This window comes from Netta rufina (assembly GCF_964035555.1).
Source record: "Netta rufina genome assembly, chromosome: 15".
NCBI classification, from domain to species: domain Eukaryota; kingdom Metazoa; phylum Chordata; class Aves; order Anseriformes; family Anatidae; genus Netta; species Netta rufina.
This window is the reverse complement of record NC_140138.1, coordinates 14,213,280-14,234,637: the sequence shown is the minus strand read 5'-3', so window position 1 is coordinate 14,234,637 and position 21,358 is coordinate 14,213,280. Positions and strand designations below refer to the sequence as shown.

General features: G+C 43.7%; 1 protein-coding gene across 1 annotated transcript in view; it reads right to left on the bottom strand.

Annotated features, from left to right (window-relative positions):
• Positions 1-504: 504 nt before the first annotated feature.
• SDK1 (sidekick cell adhesion molecule 1) overlaps positions 505-21,358 on the bottom strand; it is a gene marked incomplete at its 5' end in the record, with an annotated part of 391,349 nt that continues 370,495 nt past the window's right edge. Inside the window, 6 exons of the mRNA XM_084295713.1 lie at positions 505-1,181; positions 7,928-8,057; positions 8,288-8,408; positions 10,401-10,538; positions 13,084-13,248; positions 20,986-21,111. Of these exons, the coding sequence (XP_084151839.1) occupies positions 909-1,181; positions 7,928-8,057; positions 8,288-8,408; positions 10,401-10,538; positions 13,084-13,248; positions 20,986-21,111 (953 nt within the window). The 3' untranslated portion in view covers positions 505-908. The remainder of the gene's footprint in view (positions 1,182-7,927; positions 8,058-8,287; positions 8,409-10,400; positions 10,539-13,083; positions 13,249-20,985; positions 21,112-21,358) is intronic.

Genomic DNA, 21,358 nt, shown 5'->3' with positions numbered 1-21,358 from the left:
GGCACATGCAGTCCACAAGGGAGGATTAGAGCCACACCAAAAATAAATCGACCTCGCATCTGAATTCTTCCCACTTGCTTCACCCACTGCTGCCCACAGTGCTCTTTTGAGCCATCAACTCTTCTAAAGGCCCTGGAGTTGGAATATTTAAAGATTGCAGCAGGCCCCATTTGAACAAGAAAGGAAAGCAGGTCAGCAATTCAGCATACGGACACCAGTAGTGAGCCTAGAGCAGACACAGTGATACATCTGAGCCTAAGTGAATCAGCCAGTGCTCCTAATGTGGGGAGCAGCCACGGGGAGAGGGGAGAGGAGGGGTCTGCTTTTCACGTCAAAGTCTGTCCCTTCTCTGTGTTTTCCTACTTGACCCTGATGGTAGGGAAAAATTGAAAAGAAAAATAAAGAGAGTAAAGCAAAAGGAGCCTGGGAGGTTTTATGTTCTCTCGTCAAATCACATCACAAAGTCACTCATTGCATCTAGGGAATTCACCTCCTTGTTGGACATGGGATAGGAGGAGGGCAGAGAAAGAAAGAGGTAAGAGAAGGGCACGGGAGCTGCTTCCTGAAGCAGTGTTACAAAAAAGTGGTTAAAAAACCCCTACTATTCACAAGTGGTTAAAATCATCACTTTGCAGAATTCCTTTTTTTTTTTTTCCTTTTTTTTTTTTTTTTTTTTTTTAAACAAAGGTTCGGCTAGTTCAGCTCCGTACTTTTAGAGTTGATTGTCTTCGGGAAAAAAGGAAAACCAAAACCAAAACAGCCTCATTTCGTGTTCCCATCCGCTCTACCCTGATAGAGAAAGTTATCACCCCCAAGTTCACCGCCCCGGCCACGCGCACGCGGTCGCTGCGACGGGGCGCCCCGCGTGCTGCCGGCGGCTCGCCTGGGCTCTTCTCTCCCGGCCCGTGTCAGACGAAGGAGGAGAACCCTGTCACTGGAGTCCGGGAGCCGGGCGCAGGCTGTCCCGTTGGGGTGTACACCCCTCCTGAGCTCTGTGTCGTGATGACAGTCTGGAAATAGGGTTCTGTCTCGCTGGCTGCGCACTCCTCGTATCTGTAGGACGCCGGGTGTTTCACCCCTTTCTGCTGCCGCTTCCAGGAGTTGTAGTACGTGGGGTCGCTCATGTAATGGTTCACAAAGGAGTGCTTGGGCAGCTCATCTTCGTAATCCGAGTCAGTGGCCTGGAGCAGCAGGGGGAAAAAAATCAGCCATTAGCATCTGTGATTTAGCTTGCTCTGCTCTAAAAGAAATCAGAGAAGTTTAATATCAGCAGCTGACAAAAGCTGTAATTTTAGGGTAAGGTGGGTTGTAATCCAAGTGTAATACATTCTGGACTGAAGGAAGCAACTGCTCTGGTTTAGCCAGGCTTTGTTGCTAGAGGGAAGGTTCCCCAATGATCTCTGATGCTAAGAGATGCAGAAAAATCCATTCTAATTCACCGCAGAACACTGCTGCAAGTGCTACAAGTTCCTGTTTTGACAGAAGATGCTGAGAAGGGTAGAGACACTGTAGGGAAACCAACAGCTTTCAACCATATAATCAAAAAGATTGCAATTACAACAGCAATTGAGAATCTGTCTTCTTCTGCTGCAAGGACTGACAGAATGCCTCTCATGCAAATGCATACAAGTTAGCCAGACGTGTTGTTGTTTATGCTGGTCAGATCAGGGCACCTGCACAGTGCACAGAGTCTGGCTTGCAAGCCCCATTAAATATTGAAAATTAGTTATATCACTGAAAGGGAATTAAGCAAAATTGCAGTTTATTTCAGGCAAACAACTCCATTCTGTATGTTCCAGCTGATTATCGGTGGTGTAACAACGCACCCAACCAGCAGCGATACAGGAAAACAGAAATGCAAAATCTGGGAAAGAACTGCCAGAAGGAGGGGGTCACTCTCCTGACATGGCTCACATATAGGTCAGTGTTCAGAGAAGATCTTGGCCCTTCAAACATTTACACACAGTGCCTGGTAGCTTCAAAGCTTGTATCAACGTCTAGCTGGAGCTGAGGAACTCTACTGAGATGCAACCAGATCAGCTTTGTGTGCCTGCCCCTTCCCCCGTACCACTGCTGTGATGCAGCTGGAGGAAGCACAGAGGGCTCGTCCATCTCCTCTGAAGAGAGACCACAGCAAAGCCTTGGCCACCGTATCTGAGCGCACATTTTCCTTCTGTTCCCAGTAACATTCCCACCGATAACAGCCACATCCCATACAGCAGACAAACATTTACTCAGTCATTGCCATATCTCACTCCTTCCCTCAAAATCTCTTGTTTGAGTATGCAAAAGCTTTCACTTCTCTTTTTTTTTTTTTCTTTTTTTTCTCCCGATAATCTGCATAGCCAATTCAAAAGGCAATTAAATATCAAAGCGGTAGCTGCCTAAGACATACAAGAGAGAGATGGGTAAGTGCAACTCGCAACTGTTAGTTGCTGCAATTAGTTTCAAAAAGTTGGTATCATTCTGATCTATGACACCCCACAGCAAACACACATCCTCCTTGATCCTGCCTGCCACACAACTAGTCTCATCTTCTCTGAAGCTCCTTTTTAATGGTCTCTGAAGAACAACCCTCAAATGCCTTGCAAACCATCATTTGAAAAGGGCACCGCATCCATCATCCTACTTCTTTGCTTAGATAGCTGCTTCAATACTACTTCGTGAACGTTTTCCAACACAGTGGGTGATGGACAGGGATGAAAAAATTTCCCAGAGTTTTCCAAAAGCCTGAGCAACGCAACTCTTAACAGCTTTGCAAAATTTCCCTTCTGCTGTTAACCATGCTCTGGCTTTTTCAGAATTACCTCGTTTGATTATTTTATGAATGTGAAGCTCCAGGTGCCTTGACACGTAATTAATATTACAACAAAACCCCACCAGCGTTTAACAATTATTCCAGAAGGAACCCAGCAAGTCTATCACCTAGAAAAACCCTCCTTTGCACCAGCTGCCAACCTCAGGAAGCCAACACCAGACTCTCTCCAAAGGCCATCCTGAACAGGTGGTTTTTGCAGCATGCCTGGAATATCCCCAGATTTGGAATACTTCACAGCCAGTGGGTGCAGAGAGCACTTCCAGAGTCTTGGCACTGCTGCAGGAACCATCCTGCCAGCACTGCCCTGTCTGTTTTGTAAGGCGCTCCAACAAAAGCGCCTCTGATGACTGCAGATGTGGCAGCATGACAGGGAGGGAGGGCAACAGCTTGGGCAGGCCAGTCCTCAGCTGCAAAGGCAACCAACCTTTCCTGCAGATCTGATTTCCTCGTTCCTATCAAGAAACAAGTTGCACTTGGCACCAGCCTACATCTCCAAACATTATGCTGCAGCTTCACAGTCTGATGTTAAGGTAGAAAGTGCGTGGGGATCTGGGGGATGATGGCAGCACCCAGAAGAAAAGTCTCTGCATCCTGAGCAGAGGCAGGTGGCTATGGTTTATTACCAGAAACTTGTAATTGAGCTCCCAGACGCCATGGATGGGCTCCCTCTATCAAAGGTACAATGCTACCACTGCCCTTACCATGTATTCTGACTCCTTCCCCAGTCCAAAGTCAGTCTTAGTGCCTTGGGCACGCTCAGCCACCCCCAAAGAAACAAGCCCCTGCTGAAGAGAGGGATCACATCAGCTTAGTTGAGGTGTCACAAGGTGACACACTAAAAACAAACAAAAAAACACGCTTAGTGGTCTTTCTGATGACCCCACAGATGTACAGAAACATAAAGATGGTTAAAAGGGCAAGAGATCTAAGAAGAGATGCTGAGAAGCAGCTGTATCCAGAAAGCAAACTCATTACTTCCTAGGTATAACAACACCGATGCAGCCACTTGATTTCTGTCCACTGCTAGGAGAAAATACTTACCCACAAAACTAATATAATTTCTGTACCCAAGCCAAATCCTTCTGAGACTGCCAGAAGTCAACATAATAAAGAGGAGAAATACTGGGAACACTTTTAGATGGGCTGCTGCCACTTGAAATAGTGTCACTTGGACTTGCCATGAACAGAAAGAGGGAATTTAAAACTAGGCCACCTGCTGATAATCTGTCCGCTAATTAGTCCATTATCCCTACTGAAAGAGAATACTAATTTAGTGTAAATAAGGCCAGTGCCTTTCAGAAGGGACTTGCATGAAACTTGTGTACCTGCACAAGCATCATCTAACTTCAGCCTTTCACCTTTGTTTGTGTTGACGCTGGAAAGGATAACCTACTCATTAGTCTTGATACATTGTTTTTTCTTTACATTTCCTTCAAAATAGGCAGGATCTGATTATTCTGGCCATGTTTCCAAAGTATCTTCTAAGGTCTACTTCGAACAAGGTACTAATAACTGCCCTGACCAGCAAGGAATTCTCCAAATTACAGTCCTACATCCCCCTCTGCCCTGATGAAAATCAAGCACTAGAAAGATAAACGTTCTGCATGATAATACAGACAGCTTATACTAGGGGATTACTTTCTAGTGTTTTTTAAACTATTGAGTAAACAGAAATGCTGCAGGGCTTTTTGCTTTGTTTTTCCATTTTCCCCGCTCTGCGTCGCCCTTCAGTGCGGCTGTGGCTTTGTTACCTTGGAAACCTCCATAGGCTGGAGCGCGATTGGGTGTACTGTGACATTACCGACTGTCAACCAGGGGTGCGTGGATGCCTATGCAACAATAAATACAGAAAATGAGAGGCTTTTTACGTATTTTATTGATAGCACAGAATGCACAAATGCTGTTCGGAGGCAGAACAGCCACCAGTGCCGGCTAGCTTAGTCCATGGGAAATTTGAAAATAGTTCCAATTATGTAAGTTTATATTTATATTAAATTATGGGAGAAGCGGCTTTTGGAGATTATTTCTAAAAACGTAGATAGCAGCAGCTTCTCTTGGTTGACATGAAGTGCATATGCTGTAAGAGATGAGGTGACCTAGAAGGGCAAACAGATTTCTCTGGACATGGCAGCCCTTGCTCATTGAATGTGTCATCTGCAGCTGACTTCCACATGGTGCCCAACTTGTCAAAATCACTTGAGAACTTTATTGGAAACGAGTTAAATCATTTTCCCTAACAAATGTTAAGTGGGAACTTATAATATGAGAAAGGGAAAATCAGTTAGACTGTATAGAGCAGCCTGGAAGACCAGAGCATTGCCAGCAGTCAGCACTGACTGATACTGGGTGCAATCTGTGAGAACGTTATCTCCTGAAAACAGTTTTTCGAGACCAAAAAGATGCATGAGAGCAAGCAAACATACAACACCCTTCCCTACCCCCCAGTAAAACTGCTCTTCCATGGCTGGATGACACTGCAGATATATCATCAAGTTTCTGCACGTGGTGAACACCAAATTTCTTCAGATTGTCTGTCCAGAGCTTTGTCCACTTGACTCATTATCTAAAAGCCTATTATTATTAATCATTTAGAAATTACACTTTTAGCACTCTCTTGCTCCATACCTGCCAATTAAACTACTTTAACCTCATTAACAGTACTGGTGCTTGGCTTTCGTGACATGGAGTAAGTTAACCACTTGATTTATGAATTTTAGAGTACTGCTTGGTCTGCTACATTTTCTCGTCATTTCTCCCTTGTTCTCCTCTTCAGGAGGGAGCTCAGAGGAAAGCTCCCAGGCAGCTGTGTTGTAAATGCAGTCAGTCAGCCTGAGAGTTTCTCACAAACTTCTTCTTCATGTTCAGTAAACCCCACGAGACTTGAAGCCAGCGAGCTCCCTTCTTTTCCATGTAAAATCTTGACACCTCAGGCAATAGGGGTAAAACTGAGAAGCAACAAGATGACACGTGGGTTGAAAGCAAAAGCACAGTTTTTGTCCTTGCCTGCCCTTATGTGCATTGTATTAACTGAAATTTGAGCTCCACACAAAGACGTATTAGAGGAAAACAGCATCAGGACCCCACCCTCCTTTGCTGGAAAGAACTAAACGTGTGGAGCTCCTATATAAAAAAAAAAGATATCTTTAACTTTTCATATAATAGGAAACACCCTCGCCTGCTAAAAGAGATGGAGATTCTGAAACTCTCAGAAAACAGCTTGTCTGTTAAGATATCCTTTGAGAACAGAAACCAAAAGAACAGCAAAGACAAACAGGAAGAGCTAATAGGTACACAAATATTTGAAAACAGAGCGGTCAAACATCTACAGCCACCTCTGCCCCCTTCCACCCTCACCTCCTGTCTATACCAGCCAACGTAAACAGCATTTTCAGGCTGATCAAAAGGCAGCATCTCCTCTTGCTACCTCTACTGGGAGCCTATTAACATTTCATGCCTAAAAGCACTCCCCACAAAAAAAAAAAAAAAAAAAAAAAGCAAGCATCAAAGACATTATACAGAAGGGCTGCATATCTAAGCCCCAAGGAAAAACAGGAGGCACATTTTGTTCACATACTCACATGCACACACAGATTCACGAAAACACAAGAATCTCAACTGAGACCTTCAGGCTTGACAGCAATACACAGTAAATAAATAATATTAATAATAGCATGAGAAAACAAAACAAAACAAACCCCACTTTCTTCTGTGTTGCACAAACAGTGCATATAGAAGGCAGTAATGACACCCTGTAAGACAACTTCTGCGCATTACCAGGAAATACCACACGGGGCATTGAAATTAATGTCAGAAGGTGCTAGAGCTAAATTCACGATCATGCTCAGCGAACTGTTTTAATGACAGGTTTAATGCTGGGTTGTTACAGTGACATGACCAAAGCGCTGTGGGTTTAATCTGGAGGTAACACTTGTGCCTCGCGCAGACAGCAGCTCCAGCTACACCAAGGAAAGCTGCCGACACGCTGGGTCGGCCATAGGGCAGCACAAAGCAGCAGGCTGTCCGTGGTAATTAACAGGAGGTGAGAGCTAGGTAGCCAGGAAAAGCAGCTGTAGCTGCAGGTGCAGAAAAGCTACAGATGAAAACTGTCATCTTCTTTCACTACTTGCTGCTCTTGATTTATTCTTGCTGGAAGGGTCAGGGTTGGAGTGGTTTGGCCCACTGCTCGCTTCTTGTGCTGTCAGCTCAGATTCGTCAGGCTCTCAGCTGACAACACACAATTTGAGAGACAGATTTACCTTTCTGTACGTCCCTTGAAGTCTGCCTATTCACCCATGGCCACTGTTGGGCTTCTGCAGACCAAAATCACTTTACTTCTTCTTAAAGGGGACGTGAGATAGGGCACAGCCAAAGGTATAATGCTGGCATACAACCACCTTCCTTGGAGAACAGTGTCTGAAAGCAACCTGAGCAGAAGGCTCCTTTAGTGCTAGCCTAATGTTGTGGACTGCAGTGTTTCAAAACCTGAATGCTGGGCTCTCACAGCAATTGCTATCCCTGGCAGGTTACTCATTCTTCACTTACTCCCACTGTGCCTGTAGCACAGGCAGCAGTTATCACCACTGAAGACCACACTTCCGAAGCTTAGTGTTTGCTGCAGCTGTCTAAAAAAGGCACTGTGAAAACTTCAAAGCACATCCCATACTTCAGTCACTGCAGCCATCCAGAGCGTGTCCAGGCAGTAGCTGCAGCCAGCTGGTTGTTTTGCAGCATGTACTTGTTTGCCCAAAAACACTCAATCGTTACAGTCCATGCGCAGAAGGGGATGTGCAGCTCCTTACCAGAGGAGTCAGCACACGCTGACCGACTGGTTGTGTTTGCCTTTCTGTGTAACACTGGAAAACTGTGAATATCTGCCAAGGACAGATCTGGAATCTGCCCTGGCTGGGTCCTGTTTGTGATTCCCTCTTGGGACATTTTAATTTTAAAATGTGATGTGAACAGCCCGAGGAATAGGACATTTTAAAGTCACCAAGACAGACAAATAATGACAACGGTATAAGGCAGGCATGGGAATGGCATTTCAAAGACTTTCCAGGATTAAGGGGGGAAAATTGGTAAGCACTTGGCAAGGCAAAGGCAAACACTTACTTCTGACTCTGATACTTCTAAGGGCTTCTCATTCAGGCCCAAGCCCTCGGTCAGCACGGCTCCGTTGTACTTGTTGCAGATATCCTCATCAGAGTAGTGCAGCCCTCCCGGGCTTGGGCGGGGAGGAGACCTAGGAAACATAGTAGGTGAGTGTATAAGGATACTGTTTTTTCTCTGAAATGACACAGTTAAAAAGACAATTAAATCATGCTTAGAAGACAGCCTCAGCCTAAGGCAGTGACTGGGGTAGTAAAGTCCTCCCTAGACCCTCCAGACAACAGTCTAATTTTGCCTATTTAACAGCTGCCTGAACCTAAATGAAAAGCCATTTCCAGGAGCACGGTGTTCCAAGCTTCTTACCTGGTTCCATTTTTCTTTGAGAAAGTGCTCTTGATGTTTAGGTGTCTGCTGTTGAGCTCCAGGGCAGTGAAGCCTCCGTTATCTAAGGTGACCGACTCTTCCACGTTGGAGATGGTTTTACCTGGAGCCAGGCAATGAAAAATTCAGCTGAAACATGGGTATTTTTCCCCCAAGTACAACTGTAAGGAGTCGCTATCTTCCCCTTCTTTATGTTTTATGACATTATTATTCTTTCTGAAAATCTCTTTACCTTTGTTACTGGCAAATGAGTACAAAGTGAAAGAAAAGAGCGTATCAGGAGTGTAAAAAGGAAGAAGGAGCCAAAAGAGGGGATGAAAGGAGTCATGGATGGATGTGTTTCACTTGGAGGTATCTAAAATAATGCAAATGAACAGTGCTCCACATGTGATTATTCTTGTCTTTTGTCTATGAATGGAATACAGGTGAGTAATTCAGGTAGCCACTGAAGATGCCCTAAACCAGGTGACAAGAATCCCATTTATGCTGATGGAAAGAAAGCAAGAGAAAGTAAAACTAGGATATGCAAATAAATAAATAAATAAATAAATAAAACTAAAAAGGAAGGACAAGAAGACAGCAAAGAAAGAGAAAGGGTCAGTGGGCAGCAAACAGGAAAAAGATGTCAGAGCTGTAATGAGCGTAAGACATAGGTGTGAGACATCACCAGACAACATAAGGCAGGGAAAAGGACAGGGGACTGGCAGAACAGGGAAAATACAGCAAAGTACACCTTTTTTTTTTTTTTTTGGTGATCAAATATAGCAAGAGCTTATTCTTTCCCATGCTCTTCTTTATAATCCCAAAGGTGTGAGCTCAGCTAGTGTCCTGGGGAGAAAGACCGGTTGCACATTGCCACTTTGCAGCAGACAGGTACTTTATCCTCAACTTCAATTTCAATGCTACATTAAGACTCAGTGTGAACACTGATATCTGACAGTACAGGTCAGACCTGTCTTTTCATGTCTGTCCCCCAAACACTGAGCAAAACTAAGAAGATGAGCGATTTCCTATGAGCTATGCATACAAATATGTAATAGCATTAACTTGGTAAAATGCCGTGGTATTCTTTCATCTCATATCGCATGGGACTAAAATCTGATTTTCTAACGCTTTTTAGAAGTGAATTATAAAGAAAGAAAAGATCTTCTCTTTGGGACTGAATTGCTAAATATTGCCTGGAAGATTCTTTCAAGACTCCTTCATTACATTAATCCCTCAGAATGGGTAGTGCAAAGACTCATCCACCTGATCCTACTCATTAATGTGCCTTTTTGGTACCTTCTAGCAGCAGAGCAATTTCTTGCTGGAGGTGGAGAAGGCTATCTGAGAATTAACACACGTGAACAACCCTTCCATGTAAGAAGAAGAAAAGGTTCAGAACAATATTCAGTGCTCCAGAACAAGGTGCTTTGAAAGGGGACTCTTTTAACATTCCTAGTTACAGAGCAGGTAGTTCCTGTTTCCTTTCAAAAAGGAGACTGGTAAAAATTGTAAGTAAAGGAAAATTCTAAGCTAGATGCTCATGGTGCCTTAAAGTTTAACAGGTCCAGATAACAAAGACTTCTAAGCTCCTTGGTCCCAGCCCAATAACTGTAGCTTGGCTTAGGGAATGAATGTGAGATGCTGGGCACCCTATTTAATGTAAAAGAGTTATGATGTAGTCCTTACACATACAGGCATAGGATATTTGCACTGGGTATGGACATGGAAAAGCAGAACCCTTCTTCTCCCCATGAATGACAACTAAGCTAAATAAAGTCTCAGCTTATTCATTTTTTGTGGTCTTCTGCCAAGCATTTGACCCAGACTCCTTGGCTTTTGCTACAGTCCCTGGGACTTCCAGATGCTGTCCTGTCCAAGCCCATGGCTGGTTAACTTCCAAAACCTGATAAGATCCAGCACTCTTTGCCCAGTAAAGCTATGGGCAAAAGCCATTTCTACCAAATTAGACAGTAAAAATATCCAAGTCTTCTGCCAAACAAAATACCTATAAAGAGAGTCCATGCTGATGAAATCACAGATTCAAAGGGAGGACATTTCTAATTCCTGCAGCTCTTGAGAGTATGTGTACAGCGCAGAGACGATGTCTTACCTGTGCTGCAGTTCTTGTACTTCTTGCTCTGGCCATGCAGGACCAATGCAAACACCACCAACAGGATGAGAATCAGACTTGAGAGAGCCATCACCAGCAGAAACCACCACTCCTCATAGAAGGGGGCTTCTATTTGTGCTGAAAGAGCAAAAGACAAACAGCAACTCCTTACACTCCTTCACAATTTCCCCTTCTTCCCCACAGTGAGTGACATCCATAACAGTACTCAGTAAAGAGGTGTTCAAAGGAAATAACCTAGTCCATGTGAAAATAAGACCCTCAAAAGGCTTTCTGACGCTTCTAGATATATAGGACCATACCACAGCTCCAACTTCTCCACGAGCATCTCTCAGACTTGGAGCAGTGCTGCAGAATCCCCTAGCTAAGAAGCAGTTATCACCAAGTGAAGGTAAGAAGGTTTCTTACCACAGCCCAGCACACCTGTATTTCTCAGCTCCTGTGGTATGCTTAATACTCCCTGGGTCAAAGGAGCCACTAATATACTTGTCATGACCCATGGCTACTCCACTTTTTAAGAGGCTTGCCTTGCCAAAATGCTGCTCAATGGCTCTTTGAAAAATACAGCTAGTGCCAGGGAACAAGGTACATTCGAGTCAGTACCTCCGTAGTTTAAACCCCAAATTCCAACATTGACTCCTGTTCTATATGGTACTGTCAGTGACTTAAGCCAAGCCCAACATGCGGCACATTGACATTAATTCAGTTCCCTGAATTTTGTGTTATCTCAAGTCATTTCATTCCATTTGACCTCAATTGTAGGCACAAAATGATACTAACTTCCTTTTTCTAGAGTTATCTTGCCACTCTGGTTTGAGGTAGTAAGTACTATTATTTTTTTTCAGTGATATTCTCTTTGTCAGCATCCCTCAGCTCTGAGAAAAAGTGCTGCCACTGTAGCACAAATCAGCAGTTGTATATTATTTCCCTGTAGTCCATAAGGTAGAAGAACACCCATAAGAGTGGGTGATGCCAGGAGACCAGCTTCAACCAAAATCCTCATTATCACTGAATCCAGGCACACTTTTTCCCCGCATCGTCCTGGACCCTGGATCTAAAAATGTCTGTTGTAAGCCTTACGATATGGGCTTAAATTTGTTCCAGACCGCTGGGTGTTCTGTAACAGTGAAAAGTAGCCACTATCTTTCTTTGCTAGGAGGCCAGTCCATGCCAACAAAGACCTAAAGGCAAACTGCACAAGCCATGCTGGGCTGAGCAGATTCGGTGCAATTTATACCTCCCTGTGCTAGCTGAAGTGGCCAGCCTAAAATACTGTATACTTTTACAACTGCGAATCTCAATGGAAACCTCTTACTTTCATGCAGCAATTTGAGATGAACACTGAAGCATCAAAAGGAGGTGAATTAAATAGTTCTGTTCAAGCGGAGAACTTACAAACAAGCAGTTTATTTATAAAAAGCATCAGAAGGAGCTGCATGCCTGGCTTCAGGGGAATAATGTCTTCCGGGAAAGGAAAGATTGACATGATTACTGACCCTTTACATTGTGTTACAGCCTCTGTGAAACCACAGATAGGAAAAGCACTGACTCTTGGTGTTTGAAGTAGGTTGTCTATGCCCTTGTCCTGAAGGAGAAAAGGAAGGGTAGCACTCACACTGAAATCCATAGACAGCTCTCACAGGTTAAGTGGTTAATTGTGTAAGGACAAATGCAGCCGTGATGGCGATAGCAGCATTTGCTACTCCAGCCTGCTGGGTAATCGCTGAGTGGTGTTTATGCTTTTCACTCGAGAAGCAGAGATAAAAGCCACTCCAGAGACTGGATCATTGCCAGGTTCTCAGGACTCTCCAGATCTTTGAATCACAAAGACATTTTATCAGGTTCTTTTACTCCTCGTCTGTCTTTGCTGACACAGCAAGGATGAGACCTGTTGCTCAAAAGCAACCTGGAGCACAACCCTCTCTGCAAGGGTAACAGGAGAACTGAGAAAAACTTTTACAAGGGCGAGCTTCCCACTTCAGAAGGAGCCATCGAACTTGAACTGTCCAAACATGGCAAGCTGAGTGGAATTTGCTTTTCAAGGTATAGAAGCTCCTTCAAGAAATCAGAGTGCTGGTCAAAGGGACCCTGGAAGCATGCTCACATAGCCCTCTTTACCAGGAATAACCACAACAGAGCAGGTGGGTGGAAAGAGTCCGTGAGCACCACCAGCAAGCTGTTGTGATGGAGGCTGGAGGTATCACAATATGCTGGAATTACCAGCACAGAGGATATCATGAATAATTTGGGGAAACTATAATTCTACATTCTTGAGAGCTAAATACAAAACAACACAGAAATTGCTTATCACAGAACCTTGGGAACAGAGAAGAAAGAGTAAACAAAACAACAGACTAGGAGAGGAGGAAGAAGAAAAAGCAAACACACTGTAGACTTTATAAATTAGTCTTAGGCAAGAAATCATATATGTAAACACTCACAAACTTCCTGAGAAGTTTGTCAAGCTTAAAAATGGCACATGACTATTTTTCCCCTTGAGAATAAAGTATACTGTAATAAGAAGCCTTGATTCACTCTGCTTTCGTCTTAAAATAAGTGAAAACAAGCTGGTCTTGATGATTTATTGTAACAACAGAAACTTCATTATTTTTTCTCCTCCACTCCCACTAATTCCATTGGAAAAGGTAACAAAAAGCTTGATTACCTGATACTGCCACAGAGGGAACACTTGGTTCTCCATAGCCAATTTCATTGACAGCCACCACCCGAAATTCATAGGTCACACCCTGCTTGAGTCTGTCCAGGCTGACTGTGTAGGAGGTAGCGCTGCGAGGGATGTCCTTCACAAACATGTCCCACAGTCCTTCATCTGGGAAAGTGGCAAGGAGAGGAACAGCATTAACTGTGTGACTTGGCACTTCCTTCTGCTCGTGGAAAATAATTGTCATTAATTGTGTGCTTTAACCGCAGGCAGTGGACATGCTTACCTGAAGGCTGCTCAGTGATACACACAAATGTCAGATTGCCCTGCAAGACCCCATCTGTAAAAGGATTTACTCGTGACGGGGGTCTTACAACAGCCCAGATGGAAGAGTTCTCTGCTAAAATCTGCAGCAGCACCCATGGTGACCTAAGCTGGCTAGAGCAGCTGCCAGCCATCTGGGTCCCTCCTGACCAGGTATGGTTGCTGCATCTGCATGCCTGTTATTTGACAGAGCAACTAAGCCCACAACAACCTGGTATTTTAATGAGTCCTAACTGCAAAGGATTTGCCTACTTTTTACATTGCAAAACTGACTTCACTATCCCAGTGCATAGGTTAGGTTTGCAGACTAATGTCAGATTTGGGTCTTGGCAGGAAGCACTGTGGCCTTGCATGAACTGGTGCCTGGTGGACTGGTGCCACTGGCGTGCTGCTTGCTTCACAATATCAATATAGAGACATCCTTTTGCATGGGCTGGACTGCAGCATGGCACAGCCCACAGAGAGAGGCAGCAGGCACTGCACTTCTGTGCCATGCATTTTTAAGCAGGAATGAGGTTTTGTTTGTATTATAAAGCTCTAAAAGTTGCTGGAAACACAATGCCTTCTGCATAACTGATGAGAGTGTTTCAGTAGGGTAATCTCGATTCTCAACAGCCATACTGACATTTATCCTGATGTGCATCCTGACGAGGCACCGTTCCGGTCCCTGATCCATACGCGTAATCTTATATTCACTTGACTTCAATGGAAAGGACTTTCAACAAGATGGATGCTGTTACCAGTAAGAACAAAACCAACTATAATTAAAGATGCCAGTCAATAATTTTGAGTGCAGGAATCAAACATTAATCTAAACAGACTGCTTTTCTATAACAACCGGTGCCCAGCACTTTTTTTTTTTTTGCCACTGACAAAATGGCTGTCTACACAAGGTGCCAAACTCTCAGCTAGCCTAAGCCCGCACAGCTCTTAAGGATCTGACCTGATCAGGCTTTTACTTTTAGTTATCAAAGCTGTTCAAGCAATGCCTATTTTTCTCTGTATGTCCCACAGCAATAGAAGTACAGTGATAACCTCTGCACAGATACTATTGCAGCGCAGGAGCCGCCTGCTTTGAAAGAAAGCCCTCTGCACTGTGAGACTCAAGCATCAGCATGACTTCTGTAGCTTGAGGTGTTATCAAGGTAACAATAAAGCTGGAGCCAGCAGCACCACCCTTAGCGACTTCTGCTGCTGTGACAATGGAAGGCCAGAATCAGTTCTCGTTTGCTTTGCGTTTACCTGCGTGTAAACTAATTGAAGTCACTGCAGCAATTCTGAAACTGTGCTGGTGTAACAGAGCAAAATTTGGCCCTCCGCCTACTTTCTGTGCAACAGGGAACAAAAGCAAAGATGGATTGATTAACACTGCAGGTGCATTTCCATGTGAATATTTTAACTTTGGCACCAGTAAATATTGGCTCTGTAATTTGTAACGTGCTGCACGTCTAGCAACGCACACATTGACTAACAGCCCCCAAACTACATCTTTTCTGATCATGAGCTTTGGCAGTCTCAGTGGATGCAAAAAGCAAGCTGAAATGTTATTGTTCCAGCTACATTGAGAAATACTGAAGAACAATAAAAATAGGTAATTTTTCTGTCATGCTTAAAATTCAGACCAATACATTATTCACCAGCATGATCAGAGTATAATGAAGTTATCATAATGTACCATTGTTATATATTAGTTGGATATTACAATGGCTATAAAACAAGAGATAAAATATTGACTTCCCTTTTACAGGGCAATAGATGGCTAGATTATTTCTACCACGTAAACTTACAATGTAATAAAAAGGGGGTTTGGGATTTAGTTTCTCCGAAAAGGGTGGAGTGAGGGATGCATTTTCAAAGTTGGATTGTTGCAACCACCAATACTAAGAAGAAGCATCTCAGACTATAAAATATTGCCATAATTGCTAGAATTGCCTGAGCTTTCATAAACACATTTGTAAACAGCAATAAGAGAATTTGAGCCCATTGTGAATTGTCTGAAAAGCAATTTGTTTGCATTGAAAGACGCTTAAATGATGGAAGAAAAGGCAACAGTAGAAATGAAATGTTCAACGCTCATTGTCACAAACACAACTGTACACACACACACTTCCTTGCTCATTTTCTCAAACCTATCAGGGTGCACAGTGCAGAATATCAAACAGACCAAGGAAGTGTAAATTTAACCACTTGGTAAAGCTTGCAATAACTTGGTAAAACTACCCTTGAGAAGCTAGTGTGACATTTCTACCTCCCTGTCCCCTTGGCTATTGTGATGATGGTGTGAGGCAATGACGGCTGCTGGTGGATGCTTTTTTCGGGGGGATTCTTGCCTCACTGGGACTCAGCAATGCTCTGGAAAGACGGGGACATCCTTATGACTCCCCCATTGCTGACACCAAGCAAATGTTATGCGCAGGGTAGTTTGCAGCTTCCCCAGCTCTGGCCAATAAGGTTTTTAATTACAGAGCTTCAGTTTATCTCATCTCCATCTGGAATATTCAGGCCTCTCTTTGTAGACAGAGATTGCAGTCAGATATATCCAAACTAAAAAAGCATTTTATTTCAGTACTGAGCTCTGTAATTAAATATTGAACAAAGACTTGTGAATTCATTCACCACATCTCTTCCCCCATCCCTTAAAACTAGGTTTGCTCTAAATGTTAGAAGTTCAGCTGAGATAGAATTCATCAGAAGGTCACCTGTGATAGCAAAGATTGGCCTTTAAGTTCAGTAGAAAATCATTAGTATACTGTACACATCATTTTCCACTCAAGTTTGGGGAGGAAGGATGTGCATGCCATGGTTGGGATATCAGCTGAGTATTAACCCAAGGAAACTATCAAGATAAGCCAAGTTTGCAATGCTGGACACCTGCAAGGAGGTACAAGACTCAGCCAGCCCCAGTCAGCTCCTGGTTCATGTCCTGTGCCACACAGCACAGCTGGCATTGCACTTGTGTTGGAGCAGAAGCCTTTGTGAGCAGTAACATCTGTACCCTTCTGTATTTCACATAGTCTTTCAGTGGGCTCTCAGCCTCTTAACAATGCATGGGGAGAAGACCTAAATTACAAGAGAAGTCACAACCATCTCCAACCTACCATGAGTCCAGTGTGCCCTGGACATCCTCCTGTGCAGGCAACTCACCACCCTGGTGAGGTGTAGCCCAGGCACAGCACCCATAGGCCTGTCTGTTTTCACCAGCAATTAATCGGGGGCCAAATAAAACTGTCAGGAAGCTACGAGGGCTCCTGGCTCTGCTAACTCCAGCTGCTAACAAACGACTGTAGTGCTGTAGCCAGAAAGATGGAAAGCTGTCAGTTATTTGGGTCTTAAACACCAGCCTTCCCCCTTGGAGAAAGAGGAGGGCTGTGCTGTAAAACTTTCTCCTAATTACGCATTAGGTGGTTTATGAGGGGAGAAGCAGCTGAGAGTTAAGGACCAGCTGAATGCGAGTAGCATTCCTCCTACAGAGGGAAAAATTAAAATGGGGATGCATTTGTTAGAGGGCTGGATTATCATGCAAACTAACGAAAGGACAAGAATGGGAAGTGAAGGCTGACAAACTGTCAGCCTCAGCATGTTGTTTGCAAGCAGAAGCGAACCAAAGGCCCCATGGCAGATGCCGGCAATGCAGCTGCACCCTTCACTTTGAATTTACTGACTTCTGCTGGTTTGAGTCCATGTTTGACACTGCACTCCCTCATTTGTTTAAAAATAAATAGAAAAGGAAGAAAACATGAAAACATTACTCAAGACACCAGAAAGAAAACTGAAGTGAGATCTGCCCTTGGGGTGTGGGAAGCAAAAACCAGCATTTACGGGAAGGACAATCCTCACTCCAAATAGACAAGTTCTTCCCCAAAACGTCTGCCGCCTTCATGGAACTGATCAGCTGAGGGAACAAAAGAAAACACTATTCTGACTTGTCTACATCCTGAGCATATGATTTGTAGCTTATCTGAGGCCTAACCAGCCTATTCATGCCAGCCAGAGCGCTAAAAGTGTTATTATTGGAAACATATTAAGCTGCAATTAGCTCCCACTGGCCCGAAGTCATTCCCTACTTGGGGAAAAGCAAACAAACAAAACCCAAAACACATGGTGGGGAGAGAGGAAGCACAAGAGGAAACCTCTGCAGTCGTATCTTGGGTCAGAGGCTTTCCCGAGATGCCACCAGCTGTAAAACAGATTGACTGAGCATCTGCTCAGCTGTCCCACAGCTCGAGACGACCGTAGCAGGCCAATACGTGCGTGAAGGCCTACACATGCATGTGTCCTCCTGGCAGAGGGGGTCCCTAGGACACTGTGCAGAAACACCTGCTTTGTGAATAGGGGATAATTGGGAAGGAAAGCCCGAGTGGGCCTGCTCAATGCTTTACAGGCCACACAGCTGCCATTAAAGCACAGTACAGAGAGAGGAGCCTTGGAGATGACACACAGTGGGGAAAAGAGGGGCAGACCCACCTTTCTCCACGCCCACCAACAGTGCTGGGAACTTTATTGATGTGCCATTTCTGTCTTTTGCTCTGCACATCGAAACAAAGGACATGATCTAATACCCATTTCTTAGCCAGGCTAGTCGATGTCTGGGGAGTGCTTACTATGGCAGCGACAGAGGCTGCTTAATTGCATTTCTTGTAATGCACAAGAAGCTAAACTGGAATCCATTTCTCCAGGGACAGAGGAGCTGAAGGAAAAGAAAAACAGTTCTGTTTCTGTACTGTCTTCCTCTAGCACAGATCACTCTGGAAAAAATATTGGTTTGCCTGCTCCATGCTGGTGTCTGAGTATATTCAAAATGCACAAGAGGTAGTCAGTCTGGTCACCTTCCATAAATCCGAGGGAGAAACGGGCAGATCAAATGAACAATCTCAGCTGCCTGCTGCCACCACTGCTAAACCCAGCAGGACGGCTAGAGCCCTGTGAAACACAGCAGGGCACTGAAAAATTCTAAGGGAAGTGACAAAAGGGGGTAGGGGCTTGCCATTTATGACAGAAAGCCACCCTCTTACTCTGATGGAAGAGCCTTGGCAGGGAGCTACAGCAGGGAAAATGAGATGATACAGCATTTAACGTTTGGGGTAATGAGGCCTATAATAGACGACACTTGAGATGTGAAATACTAAGGTAGTGGTATTGCATTTGAATATTGGCAACAAGCTAAAGCTTTTCATCTGTCTGTTCAATGCCCCTTTTTTGATCTCAGAAGGATGAATATCTTCTCCTTCCTTGATTTTATGTGAAGGGCACAAGTCAACTGCTCTTCTCTTGGACAACAAGTACTTAAAAATAAAGGTTGCTCCAAACCATGCTCTATTACCCATATAAATCAACATGCAGAAGCAAATTCTTAGAATTATATTAAAATACAAACGGCTCTGAATGGCCAGACCTGACAGGAGGAATTAGTTCTCTGTCTTTGTTAAGCTCATAATTCAGATTTCAAACTCCTCCATGCAGAGATGAGGAAGAAAAGTGGTACTGAAAGGAAGCCGACACTTGCGTGAAATAAGCAAGTGCTCCAATTAGTTCGTCTCCTCTCTTGGATCACATTTCACGCTTTCTACAGCTGCAACCAGAACTAAGGGTGAGAATCCAGCATACAAATGGCTAGTTCATTTGGTACAGCAGCATGAATAGGATTAAAATAATCTGAGGAGGAATTAAATGCCTCAACAGTCAGGTTGCAAGAGCAGGAGAATAAGACCTCTTCTGTGTGTTTCCAAGATCAGTGGAGTGGGGCCAGCTGGAATGACCCAGGGTTAATGCAGCTCAGACCTGCTTTGGAAGGACTATTTTCTTTCTACTCAAAAAGAGTGGACCACAAATCCTACATCGTTAACCATGAACTGTAAAGTGTTGGTGCACATCCAAAGGTGAGACAACCCCAGAAACATCCAATCAGTTTGCAGTGCTGCAACTCACAAGTTGAATTTTAAGCTGCAAACAATCTCTACATATGGTACAGGTTTCCCCCCAAAACAAATTTACTCTAAAAATTGTGTTTGGGGAAACGTAAGCTGGTAAGAAAGCCTCAGTGAAGGGTTTTGTTTTAACTTTACCTGTTAACGTTTTTACCTGTAAACAGCGTTATTCAAATGAGAGAGGGTATTTTCTGCATACAGGGAGATAAAGACAGAGCCAATAAGCTGATGTAAAGCAAATGTAAGCACTGGGTATCATGCTTCTAATTCAAAAAACTCTTGATCACTCTGGGGAACTCCAGTGCTTTGAAAATGCACACATTTTCCTTCAATTTGTTTTTGAAAAAAAATTATGTTAAATGACAAAAATTAAGAAGAAATGTTAGAACTTGCTCTGCAGTGGCCCTATCAAAGGCAACTATGATTTTGCTCATTTGCAGCTTCAGTGATGACCAGAATGATTTTGTTACTGGTCTGGTTAAATGCAATTAAAATTGTTGGGTTTAAATACAACCTTACATTTAAGACACATCCAAGAAACAGTTAGGATCCTTTATATAGTCAAACAGATAAGCATTCACTTAATCAATATATAATCAAGCAATGTGTAGGCACCTAGAAGTAAAAAAAAGGAAAGAACAAGCAGCCAACATGGATATGTCAAGTATAAATCATGTCTAATTTCCTCCTGTGACAGGGTAGCAGACCTTGTCAATAGAGGAGAAAGAACAGACATCATCTATCCTGACTTCAGCAAAGCTTTTGACATCATGACATTCAAACACGGCCTACATGAAACAAGTATCTGGTAGATGCATCAACGGCTGAAAACTGTACTTGGAGAACGGTTATCAGCATTCCCTGTCAGAGTGGAGGGAATTTATCAAGTGAGATTAAACAGGGGTCTGGCAGCATTCACTGTTTTTGTTAATGACTTGGCTACCAGAAAGTGTGTGCTTAGTAAATATGCAAGGGGTACCAAACTAGGAGAGGCTGCAAACAAGCTGGAGAGCACACCTAAATTTAATATGATCTTCTCCAACTGGGAAAATATTTGGGGAAAAAGCAGAAAGCAGCTTCAGTAAAATGCAAATGCCAGAAGCACAGGAGCTCTGGGAAAGCACCAAAAAAAACCCAACACACGGTGATGAGGGGACTCCTCTCACCCACTTATGCCCTCCCAGCAGAACAAACAGGGGAAGCCATGTGTGCATGCTGCTTCAGTTCTGGCCCTGCTATTAATGGTGATTAGCTGCTGAGTTCTGCTGCCGAAGGATAGATCTTTATCTGTGGTCCTCAAAACACAGTTTGCAAGTATTTAAAGGTCCTTGTGCATGAGAGATGCTGTAAGCATTTAAATGAGTTTTAATTATTAACTCTATTGGTTCATCAGTTGGATGATTTACCAGTGATGTGGCACAGTGGAAACTAGAGCTCTTAGGGTAATTTTCTGTGACTATTCCTAAACAGGATAAAATCTGGTAAACCATGGAATAAATTAGCAAAGGCTTAATACTGGGTGGTGATGGTTTTCTCTCACAAAATCCCAGCAGTTTACTGGGACGACAAACAATCCCTCCAATGAAGGATAGGTTTCAGCGTGGACCAAAGGAAGGGAACTCAAAACACCAAGCTGTCCATGTTTCCCATGGCTTACCTGAGGGCCGTGCCTCTATAATATACCCGGTTGTGGGTTTTTCTCCCGAATCTCCTTCAGTCCATTGTAGCGTCAGCCCAGAAGCAGATTTTGTCACCAGAATTTCCTGAGGGGAGCCAGGAGACCCTGAAGGATGAAATGACATGGCAAATGTGGGTGGTATCAGAGACACAGTGTGGTATTATTCATTTCTTCTAGTGACAAAGGAAAAAAATAATCCAGAAATATTGGTCAACACACATACAATATAAAACAGCTCAATAGGCTACTGGCCTAATTTTTGTACTGGTTCTAGTCCCACCAGTTACAAACAGCAATGGCTAGGTTTTACAGATGTGCCTGTTAAGAAAAAAAAACGATATAATTTGAGGGA